Genomic DNA, 12582 nt, shown 5'->3' with positions numbered 1-12582 from the left:
TACAAGAGACACACCTTAGAAACAAAGATGTAAATTTATTAAAAATCACAGGTTGGAAAAAATATAACAAGCAAACAGCTAACAAAAAAGAGCAGGAGTGGCAATATTAATCTCAGATAAAATAGCCATTAAAACAAAATCCACCATAAAATACAAAGAAGGACACTATATAATGATTAAAGAGATGATCCATCATGAAGCCATAACCATGCTAAACATCTATGCACCCAATGATAGGGCTCCAAAATATGTAAAAGAAACTCTAACACCATTGAAAAGAGAAATTACAGTTCCACAATAATAGTAGGAGACTTCAACACAACACTGTCAGTAAAGGACAGAACATCTAGAAAGAAACTCAGCAAAGATACAGAAGACCTAAAGGGCACAATCAGCCAACTTGACCTCATAGATACACATAGAACACTACACCCAACAGCTGCAAAGTACACATTCTTTCCAATGCACATGGAACGTTCTCCAGAATAGACCACATCTTAGGCCACAGAGAAATCCTCAACAAGATCCACAACGTTGAGATAATACAAAGTATCTTCTCTGACCACAATGCCATCAAGGTAGAAATTAACAACAGAAAGAGCAGGGAAAAAAAAAATCAGTTACATGGAAACTGAATAACACCCTGTTTACACATCACTGGGTAATAGAAGAAATCAGAGATGGAATCAAAAAGTTCCTAGAATCAAACAAGAATGAAAACACATCATACCAAAACATTTGGGACACAGCAAAGGCAGTCCTCAGAGGACAATTTTTAGCAATAGATGCACACATCAAAAAAGAAGGGACAAAATCAAAACTTTAACTACAGAACTTGAACAAATAGAAAGAGAAAAGCAAAAAAAAAAAGAGATTGAAAAGGTATTAAAAAAACTCCCAACAAAACAAAGCCCTGGCCCAGATGGCTTCACTGGAGAATTCTACAAAACATTCAGAGAAGCGCTTATACCAGTACTGCTCAAACTATTTCAGCACATAGAAAAGGAAGGGATACTTCCAAATTCATTTTATGAAGCCGACATAACCCTGATACCAAAATCAGGCAAAGAAGCCACAAAAAAAGAAAATTACAGACCAGTATCTCTCATGAATATAGATGCAAAAATTCATAACAAAATTCTAGCCAATAGAATTCAGCATCATATCAAAAAATAATACACTACGACCAAGTAGGATTCATACCAGGTATTCAAGGATGGTTCAAATTAGAAAATCAATCAACGTAATCCACCACATAAATAAAAGGAAAGAAAATAATCACATGATCATCTCAATTAACACAGAAAAGGCATTCGACAAAGTCCAACACCCATTCCTGACAAAAACTCTCAATAAAATAGATATAGAAGGGAAATTTCTCAAGATAATAAAGGGCATCTATGCAAAACCAACGACCAACATCATTCTTAATGGAGAGAGGCTGAAAACGTTTCACTTGAAAATGGGAACAAGACAACGATGTCGTTTATCTCCACTCCTATTTGACATTGTGCTAGAAGGCCTAGCTCAAGCAATAAGGCAAGAAAAAGAAATAAAGGGCATCCAAATTGGTAACGAAGAAGTTAAACTGTCCCTGTTTGCAGGTGATATGATCCTATACATGGAAAACCCTAAAGACTGCACAAAAAAGCTACTGGAACTAATAGAAAGATTCAGCAGAGTAACAGGATACAAGATAAACATAAAATTGGTTGGATTCGTATACACCAATAAAGAGAATGATGAAAAGGAAATCAGGAGAGCAATACCATTTATAATAGCCCCTAAAAAAAATGAAATAGGTAGGACTAAATCTAACCAGGGATGTAAAATACCTGTACAAGGAAAACTACAAAATACTACTGCAAGAAACCCAAAGGGATCTACATAAATGGAAGAACTTACCATACTCATGGATAGGTAGACTCAACATAGTGACAATGACAATTCTACCCAAAGCAATTAACAAATACAATGCAGTCCCGATCCAAATACCAACAACATTCTTTAAAGACAAGGAAAAACTAATCATTAACTTTATATGGAAAGGGAAGAAGCCCTGGATAAGTAAAGCTCTATTGAAGAAGAATAAAGCAGAAGGACTCGTACTACCTGACCTCAGAACCTACTATACAGCTACAGTAGTCAAAACAGCCTCGTACTGGTAGAATGACAGATACATTGACCAATGGAACAGAGTTGAGAACCCAGATGTAAATCCATCCACCTACGGTCACCTGATCTTCGACAAGGGCCCAAAGTCCATCAAATGGGGAACAGTCTTTTTAACAAACTGTGCTGGCAAAACTGGATGTCCATCTGCAAAAACAATGAAACAGGACCCATACTTCACACCATACACAAAAACTAATTCAAAATGGATCAAAGACCTAAATATTAAGCCAAAAACTATAAAGTTCATAGAAGAAAAAATTGGATCAACGCTAGAGGCCCTAATGCCTGGCATTAACAGGATACAAACCATAACGAACAACACACAAACCCCAGAAGATAAACTAGATGACTGGGATCTTCTAAAAATTAAACACTTATGGTCATCAAAAGACTTCACCAAAAGAGTAAAAAGAGAACCTACACTCTGGGAAAAATTTTTTGCACATTACATGTCAGACAAAGGCCTCATCTCTAAAACAAGAAAATCCAACACCTCTACAACAAAAAGACAAATGATCCTATTAAAAAACGAGCAAAGAAAATGAACAGACACATCACCAAAGAAGACATTCAAGCGGCCAACAGACACATGAGGAAATGCTGGTGATCACTAGCCATTAAAGAAATGCAAATTAAAACCACAATGAGATACCATCTCACCCCAGCATTACTGGCACGAATCAAAAACACTGCAAGTAACAAATGTTGGAGAGGCTGTGGGGAGATCGGAACTCTTATGTACTGCTAGTGGGAATGCAAAATGATACAACCATTTTGGAAAATGAAATGGTGCTTCCTTAGAAAGCTAGAAATAGAAATACCATACAATCCAGCAATCCCACTCCTAGGAATGTATCCTAGAGAAATAAGAGCTGTCACACGAATAGACATATGCACACTCATATTCATTGCGGCACTGTTCACAATAGCAAAAAGATGGAAACAACCTAGGTGCCCATCAACAGATGAACGGATAAACAAACAAATTATGGTATAGTCACACAATAGAATATTATGCAATGATAAAGAGCAACGATGAATCTGCAAAACATCTCATAACATGGATGAATCTGGAAGCCGTTATGCTTAATGAAATTAGTCAGTTGTAAAAGGACAAACATTGTATGAGACCACTATTATAAGAACTCAAGAAAAGGTTTAAACACAGAAGAAAACATTCTTTGATGGTTACTAGAGTGGGGAGGGAGGGAGAGGGGAATTCACTAACTAATGGGTAGACAATAATTATCTTAGGTTAAGGTAAGTACAACACACAGTACAGGGGAAGTTAGCACTGCTGGACAAGACCAAAAGCTAAGAAGTTTCCTGAATACAACAAAACACTTTGAGGGACAGTGTAGAAGGCACAGAGGTCTGTGGACCATGGTTTCATGGGACATCTAGGTCAACTGGCATAACAAAGTTTATTATGTAACTGTTGTTCATCCCACTTTGGTGAGTGGTGTCTGGGGTCTTAAAAGCTAGCCAGCAGCCATCTATGATACATCAATTGGTCCCAACCCACCTGGAGCAAAGGAGAGTGAAGAACACCAAAGACACGAGGAAAATATTAGCCCAAGAGACAAAAGGGGCCACATAAATCAGAGAGTCCATCAGCATGAGACCAGAAAAACTAGATGGTGCCTGGCTATCACCAACGACTGCCCTGACAGGGAACACAACAGAGAGTCCCTGACGGAGCAGGAGAAAAGTGGGGTGCAGAATGAAATTCTAGTAAAAAGACCAGACTTAATGGTCTGACTGAGACTGGAGGAACCCCAGAAGTCATGGTCCCCAGACTCTCTGTTAATCCAGAACGAAAACCATTCCTGAAGCCAACTCTTCAGACAAAGAATAGACTGAACTATAAGACATAAGATGATATTCGTGAAGAGTGTGCTTCTTAGTTCAAGTAGACACATGAGACTAAATGGGCAGCTCTTGCCCAGAGGCAAGATGAGAAGGCAGAAAAAGATAGGAGCTGGTTGAATGGACAAGGGAAATCCAGGGTGGAAAGGAGGAATGTGCGTTTACATTATAGGGCTAGCAACTAGTGTCACATAACAATGTATGTATAAATTTTTGTATGAGAAACAACTCGAACTGTAAACTTTCACCTAAAGCACAATTTAAAAAAAAAGAAGGGAATGTATCAGCTCACAGAACTGAGAAGCCCAGTGACTATTCAAATTTCAGGAACAGATGGATTTGCAGTTCAGGTGATAACCACTAGGAGTCTATATACATCTTTGTATACATCAATTCTGCTTTCCTTTCAGTCAGTATCTCTTTCTCTAGGGAAGATGGTTGGTCCTGGAGAGGAATGTTAAGAGCATCCTTAGAGTTTGTAAGTACAGATAAAAGAGCTTCACCTTCTCTTTTTCAGCATCTGTATTGCAAAATGGACTCTGATTGACCCCACTTGGAGCCCCGGACAGTTCACTATTATCTTCCTGCCACCAGCAAGTCAAACTTGTTTTCAGGTCAATTCCATCAAAGCAATGGGAGTGATATTTTAAGAATACAAATAAGATTTTTACTATCCTACTTAAACCTCTCAATGGTTTCCTACAGCTCTTAGGACAAAGCACAATATCCTGAAAATGGCCAAGAAGTCCTATATCATCTGTGCTTGTCCACCTCACTGACTCATCTTGCTACCATTTTCCCAATTACTGCCCATGTCCAGCCTGTTCTCTGAAAGCATTAATCTTCCTCCCTCCTCAAGTTGTCTTGGCTAGAATTGTGCATCCCAATCCCTCCCAGTGCATTTTGCCTTGAAAATTCCTATTTATCTTTCTCATCTCAGCTTAAATATCCCTTCTTCTGTGGGCTGACTTATGCTACTCATCTCTAGTTTAGGACAATGGCTATATTCTCTTGGCACTGTGTACAATTTTGTCATGTCATCTACCAAAATTTTAGTTATATATATTACATGTGATTATTTGTCTAATTCCTGACTCCCCAAGTAGACTGTAAGCTCCATAAGGTAAGAGAACATGTGTTTTATTTTCATTTTTCCATCATATCCCAAGCTTTTTGTAGTGTCCTCACATAAAGTAAGTTTTTCAATACATATTTTTTAAGATAGACACATAATTATGCTTGCACGTTTTTACATTTCTCTTGAGTACATTTAGTACATATTTACTCAGTTTGTTCAAATCTGCATTAAATACTCTACCAATATGATGTCTAATCTAAATCACAACCATGAAAGTGGATATTATTATTCATTTTACATGTTAAACATTAAATAATTTGTGTAAGGCTACATGGCTAGTTAAAGAGTAAAGGTTTGAACCTATGTCTATCTGATCCCAAAACCTGTGATATTACTACTAAACAATATTTTTTAGCCTTAAAATAAAATTAAAGATACCAGCCCAAATACATTCTAAGTATAACCCATGCCTCTACATATGATTAGTAATGCAAACAGCACAAATGGTCTTGCTTTTACAAGAAAAGAAAAGATTTTGTCTTGCCTTTGTCATTAGACACTTCATTTCAATATTTCGGAGCTAATCCATTTACTTTCACACATACAGCACAGCAGCAAGAGCCATTACTTTAAGCTTGTCTCTATTTTAATGAAAACAGGTTCAGTATTCTCTGCAAAGGTCAAAATACTAAGCACATTATTATCTCTCCAAATTTTTAACAGACAGTTACAATTCAGATGAGATAAAGAAAAATGTATTTTACAGTTTCTAGAGAAAACATAGAGGAAATTGAAGGTTGCCTAATAAATATGTTGCTAAAGTTTTTCAGAGAGGTTTGTAATGACCTTTTGAACTGTATGTCATTCAATAAGTCTTACACTCCTTCATGTGTGACTATCATTCTGGAAGTTCAGAGGGCTATTGAATTCTTGGTGCTGACTGGAAACTTCTTTCTCTTAATTTCAAAGAACTAGCTTCCTTGGCCTTTTGTTCTGTGCTGTGTGGAAGTAGTTCTCTTGGTTTCACTTGGAGAAAATGATCAACTAGCCTTCAATTCCATCTTCTAGTGATTTGGAAGGAATGAGAAGGAAACAATTATTATGGTGTTTTGTTTACTATTGCTTTCCTCCAAGAGATACTATTTTCTTGATCCTAAACTGACACAGAATTGGGCATACGAGAAAAGACTCCGTGAGGCAACAGGCAGCATAAAAAAAGGTAGGATCTTGGGTGAAGCTAAGAACCCTTCTTCTCGCCAACTAATGTCAAAATATGTAATAAAAAATCGAAGCATTAAACCCTCACCCATCCACATACTGTAGTGTTCAGTTGCCTTTGGGAGAGAGAGGGGAAGGGACAAGAGAGGGGTTATCAAACCTGAAAAAAAAAATGTATGCAAGTTAATGAAATACATGGAATGAAGTTGATGAAATATTATGAAATGAGCAGTGGCAATGGAGTACTGATGGCCTTGTCAGCATCCTTAAGGAAGAAACCAAGATGTATTTGGGAGCTTTAGACAGAAGCTAATAAACATAGAATTCAAGACACTAATAATGTTTTCTAGAGAAAATGAAGATACTAAATAGAGATTTATGACATTGTGAACTATGATCTTGAATATACTCTGCTTTCTTTACAAGTTGCTTTTATAATATACCTTTTGGGCTTTTCTTTCCTTCTTTAGGGATTTCTCTGAGACTCAATTTTATCCTGTATGCAAGTGTGTATAAAAATTATGGAACAGAACATGAAACATTCTATTTTAAAAAAGCTTTAAAATTGCTGAATGTTTATAAAAATGTGTACTTTAACTTTGTGTTTAGAAATATCATTTATCTTTTGCTACTTTATAACTTTTCATCCATTATATAGAATTTAATCTTATACATTTATATTTAATCATCTGGATTAAACTATCTTTCTTATTCTTTATATCTTTATAAATTAATCAGAAGTCGTTTATATACCTAGTGAAGCAGTAATTTGAAACCTATGTTAGTATTTAATTTTTACCAACATTTATTATTATTTTTATATGGTGAGAGAAACCTATTTCTCTGTATCATGAATGAATCAGAAAGTATTCTTGCTACTAGTTCAAACTCAATATAATGAATACATTAACAGCTAGTATTTCCCAAGTTAAACATCAAATAATTCAACTTTTGGGGGGAAAGAGAGTCTTCATATGATAAGAAAAGAAAATATAAATAGTTGTAATTTATAGTATTTTATTTTAATAAATATTTAAAATATGGACAGAAAAACAAAGTCCCAAAATTTATGAGTTACCTAAAATAATTAATAATATATTTTGTGAAGAGGAACAGTCCTACGAACACTTAAAAATAGTCTATCCAGTCTCTGTTCCTTCAGATTATCTTTAAGAAGTATGTTTTTCTGTTACTTGAAATGATAGCTATAAAGTTAATGAATTAAAATAGGATATAAGAAAGGGCAATTTTCAATGAAGGTTAGCAGGTGATAAATGTATGTAGAGGAAATATTTAAGAGAATTATATTAAAAATGGGAAGGATAAAGGGACTTAAAGCGAGGTAATATTTCTACACTTCTCTCAAGCTGGTAATGATAAGTTATATATGTATAAGTTATCACAATAGACTGTGATAAGTTATACGTATTTAATACCTAGAGAAACCACTAAAAAAGTTATAGAATAAAATATACTTGAAAACAGTATAGGTAAATCAAAATGGAATATTAAATTTTGTTTAATTCATAGGAGGCAAGCAAAAAGAATTAAAAAAGAGAAATGAAAAAGAGAACAAACAGAAAATGAAAAATAAAATGAGAGACTTAAACCCAGCGTATCCATAATTACATTACAATTAAATAGTCTAAATACACCAATCAAAAGATCGAGATTTTCAGAGGATTAAAAACAATGATCCAACTATATGCTGCTCTGAGAAAGTTACTTCAAATATGATGATATAGACCAGTTAAAGATAGAAATATATATATGTAAAAAGATATATCATGCAAACATTAATCAGAAGAAAGCAGAAATGGCTATATTAACATCAGATAAAGTGTCAGAGCAAAGAAAATTATATAGATAAAAGGGTCAATCTACCAAGTAGACATAGCAGTCTTAAATGTGTATCCACCAAACAACAGAGCTGCAAAATATGGTAGGAAAAAAACTGATAGCACTGAAAGGAGAAATAGATAAATATATAATATTAATTGAAGACATTAACATCCCTTTCACTAGACAGAAAATCAGCAAGGCTATAGAAAAACTCAGAAGACCATCAAACAACAGGATCTAATGAACATTAATACAACATCCAACAATAGAAGAATACACATTCTTTTCAAGTGCCCTTGGAACATATACCAAGATAGACTATATACCTGGCCATAAATGAGACCTCAACAAATTTAAAATAATTGAAGTCATACAAAGTGTGTTTTGTAACCACAGTGAACTCAAAGTAGAAATTAATAACAGAAAAATCTCTAAACACTTTGAAACTAAATAATACATTACTATATAACCCACAAAAAGGAAAAGAAAGTCTCAAGGGAAATTTTTCAAAAATACTGTGAACTTCATGAGAATGAAAATACAACAAAATTTGTGGAACAGCTAAAGCAGTACAGAAATGGAAATTCATAGCAATAAATGAACACATCAGAAATGTAAGAAGTCTCAAATCAGTAATCTAAGCTTCTATTCACGAACATAGAAAATGAAAATAAGCAAAGCAAGTAGAAGGAAGAACATAACAAAAATAAGAAAAGAAATCAATGGCATTGGAAATAGAAAACAATAGATAAAATCAATGAAACAAATAGCTGGTTCTTGGAAAAGATTTTTTAAAAATGACAAACCTCTAACAAGACTGACAAAGATAAAAAAGGAGAGAAGTCATAAATTACCAATACCAGGAATGAAACTGTCCCTGCAGATGTCAAAAGGAAAATAAGGGAGTACTACAAACATCTCTACACATATAAATTTGATAACTTTGATGAAATGGACAATTAATTGAAAAACAGAAGCTACAACATCTCATCCAAAATAAAACAGATAATTTGAATAGCCCTATAACTATTAAGGAAATTAAATTAATAATTTTGAAAATCCTAAAAAAGAAATACCCAGGCCCAAATGGTTTCATGGAGAATTCTACCAAATATATGAAAAATCAATACCAATTTTATACATTCTCCTGTATCAAAAAAAAAGGAAGGAACGTTTCCCAATTTGTTTTATGAATCTAGTATATTACCTTCATACCAAAACCAAATAGAGTACAAAAAAAGAAAAAGAAAACTGAAGACCAATAACCTTCAAAATTGTAAAAGCAAAAATTCTTAACAAAATATCAGCAAATAGAATTCAGCAATATATAAAAAGAATTATACACCATAGCCAAATAGGATTTATTTCAGGGATATAAGGCTGGCTCAGTATTTGAAAATAAATCAGTATAATCTACGATATTAACAGGTTAAAGAAGGAAAATCACATGATCATATCAATTGACACCAAAAATAATTAGAAAAAGTCAACACCTATGCTCGATAAAAAATCTCAGAAAAAGATTAGAGGGGAACTTCCTCAACTTGATAAAGACCATCTATCAAAAACCTGCAGCTAACAATATACTTAATGGTGAGACTGAGTATTTTCCTCCAAGACTGGGAACAAAGTAAGTATATTTGCTTTCACCACTCTTACTCAACATAGTATTAGAAATTTTAAGCCAGTGCAACAAGGCAAGAAGTGCAAATAAAAAGCATACAGATAGAAAAGGAAGAAATAAATTTGTCTGTGTTCTGTAGATGGCATGATTGTCTTTATAAAAAAGAACTTAAGTAATCAACAAAATACTCATAGAATAAATAAATGAATTCAGCATGGTCATAGGATACAAGATACAAAATCAATTGTATCTACATACTAGCAATGAACATGTGGGTACTGAAATTAAAAATACAGTATCATTTATAGTAACTAAAAATACAATTAAATACCTAGGTGTAAATCCAACAAAACATGCACAGAGCTTGTATGCTGAAAATGACAAAATGCTGATGAAAAGAATCAAAGAAGACCGAAATATATGTAAATATATGTAGAAATATGTTCATGGATTGGAAGACTCAAAATAGTAAAGATGTCAGTTCTCCTCATATTGCTCTATAGGTTTGACACAATTCCTATCAAAATCCCAGCAAGAGGTTTTGAAATATATATAAGATTATTATAAAACTTATATGGAAAGTCAAAGAATGTGAACAGCTAAAACAATTTTGAAAGAAAAAATAAAGCGAGAGAATTCAGTCTACCTGCCATCAAGACTTTTACATAGATACAGTAATCAAGACTATGCGGTATTAGTGGAAGAATAGATACTTAATTCAATGAAACAGAATAAAGAACCCAGAAATATACCCGTACAAATAAGCCCAACAGATTTTTGACAAAGATTCAAAAGAACCTTAACTGAAATCTCATACCTTATAAAAAATTAACTGAAAATTAATCTTGAATTTAAATGTAAAATATAAAATGATAACACCTTTAGAAAAAAATCTTTAGCATCTATGGCAAGGCAAAGAGATTTTAGTCTTGACACCAAAAACACAATCCATAAAAGGAAAAATTGATAAGTTGGACTTCATCAAAATTAAAAACATTTACTCTGTGACAGATCCCATTAAGAGGATGAAAATACAAGCTAGATTGTGAGAAAACATTTGCAAACCACATGTATCTAGAATGTGTAAAGAACACTCAAATTTCCAGTTTAAAAATAGTCCAGTTGAAACGGGCAAAAGAAATGAAGAGACATTTCCCCAAAGAGAATATACACCTTGCAAATAAGCACATGAAAAGATGTTCGGTATCATTACCTATTGTATTAATTCAAATTGAAACCATAATGAGCTATCTCTACACACCTATCAAAATGGCTAATCTGAAAAATAGTGACAACATCAAATGCTGGAGAGGATGCAGAGAAACTGGACCAATTAAACCTTGCTGGTGGGAATATAAAATGGTACAGCCACTTTGGAAAACAGTTTGTCAGTTTCTTAAAAATCTAAAATGCTAATGTGAAATGACCCAAGAGTTGAACTCCTGGGCATTTATCCCACAGAAATAAAAGTTTATGTTCACCCAAAAGCCTGTACAGGAATATTTTTAGCAATTTTATTTGTGATAGCCTCAATCTGGAAGCAATCTAGATTTAATTTAATGGGTGTATGGTTAAAGAAACTGTAGTACATCCATACCGTGAAATATTACTAGCAATCACAAGAAATAAACTATTAATACAAAATGCAACCTGGATAAATCTGCAGAGATTTATTCTAGGTGAAAAATGTCAATCCCAAAAAGTTACATACTGTATGGCTCCATTTATATAGTATTACTGAAATGACAAAAATTCTTAAATGAAGGCCAAATTAGTTGTAGGGGAGGGAGATAAGGAAGAGATAGGGGCTAGAGAGAAATGGCTGTGTCTATAAAAGGCAACAGGAGGGATTTCTGCAGTGCTGGAAATGTTCCATATCATGACTGTATCAACATTAATATCGTGGTCATGATATTGTAAAATAATTTTGTAAGATGTTACCATTAGGGGAAAGTACATATGATGCCTCTGAATTATCACTTACAAGTAGAGATGAATCTACAATTATTTCAACAGGAAATGTTTAATTTAAAAATACGTACACTGCAAACCTGAAATATACCACTTAAATAGCACATCAAAAATGTGTATGTAACTCAGAAGTCAACCAACCAGATAAAATAAATCCCCCCCAAAATAGAGTTAATCTGAAACATGGAAGAAAAAAGAAGGAAAAAAGAGAAAAAAAAATTGGACAAATGGAAAACAAGTAGCAAGGTGACTTATTTCAATTTAAACATGTCAGTTATCACATTAAATATAAATGGCTTAAATATCCCAGTTAAAAGGTGGACATTTTTAGATTGGATAAAAGAGTTAGACCAACTATATTCTGCTTATAAGAAACAGAGTTTGACATACAAGATTGACATTTGTTCAAACTTATGAAAAAGACTGTTGCTATGTAAACACAGTGACTGGAGCTCTGCAATACTGAAGACCTTGGGAGTAGGGTAGGGCATCATGGTTGTCTAAGCAACGTAAGTAGCCTAGCACAAATCTCTTTCAAACAAGTTCCTTTAGAAATAGCTTCACTTAGGAAGATTTATATTAGAATCGTAAGCTTTGAGACAGACTTCTGTTTTATTTCACTTTGATTTTGGTGTGTTTTTCAGCTGCAGAAGGAATGGTGTGCAACCATCTCTGTTCAAGTGATGGCTGTTGGGGACCTGGGCCAGACCAGTGCCTGTCATGCCGACGCTTCAGTAGGGGAAGGACCTGCATAGAGTCTTGTAACCTCTATGATGGGTAAGGCTACTTACAGTATTGCCTTTGC

General features: G+C 33.9%; 1 protein-coding gene across 1 annotated transcript in view; it reads left to right on the top strand.

Moving 5' to 3' along the window:
* ERBB4 (erb-b2 receptor tyrosine kinase 4) overlaps positions 1-12582 on the top strand; it is a 624218-nt gene that overhangs the window by 490585 nt on the left and 121051 nt on the right. Inside the window, exon 13 of the mRNA XM_023731191.1 lies at positions 12422-12554. Within this exon, the coding sequence (XP_023586959.1) occupies positions 12422-12554 (133 nt within the window). The remainder of the gene's footprint in view (positions 1-12421; positions 12555-12582) is intronic.

This window comes from Trichechus manatus, unplaced genomic scaffold (assembly GCF_000243295.1).
Source record: "Trichechus manatus latirostris isolate Lorelei unplaced genomic scaffold, TriManLat1.0 scaffold00041, whole genome shotgun sequence".
Lineage (NCBI taxonomy): Eukaryota > Metazoa > Chordata > Mammalia > Sirenia > Trichechidae > Trichechus > Trichechus manatus.
This window is presented reverse-complemented; position numbering and strand designations above follow the sequence as displayed.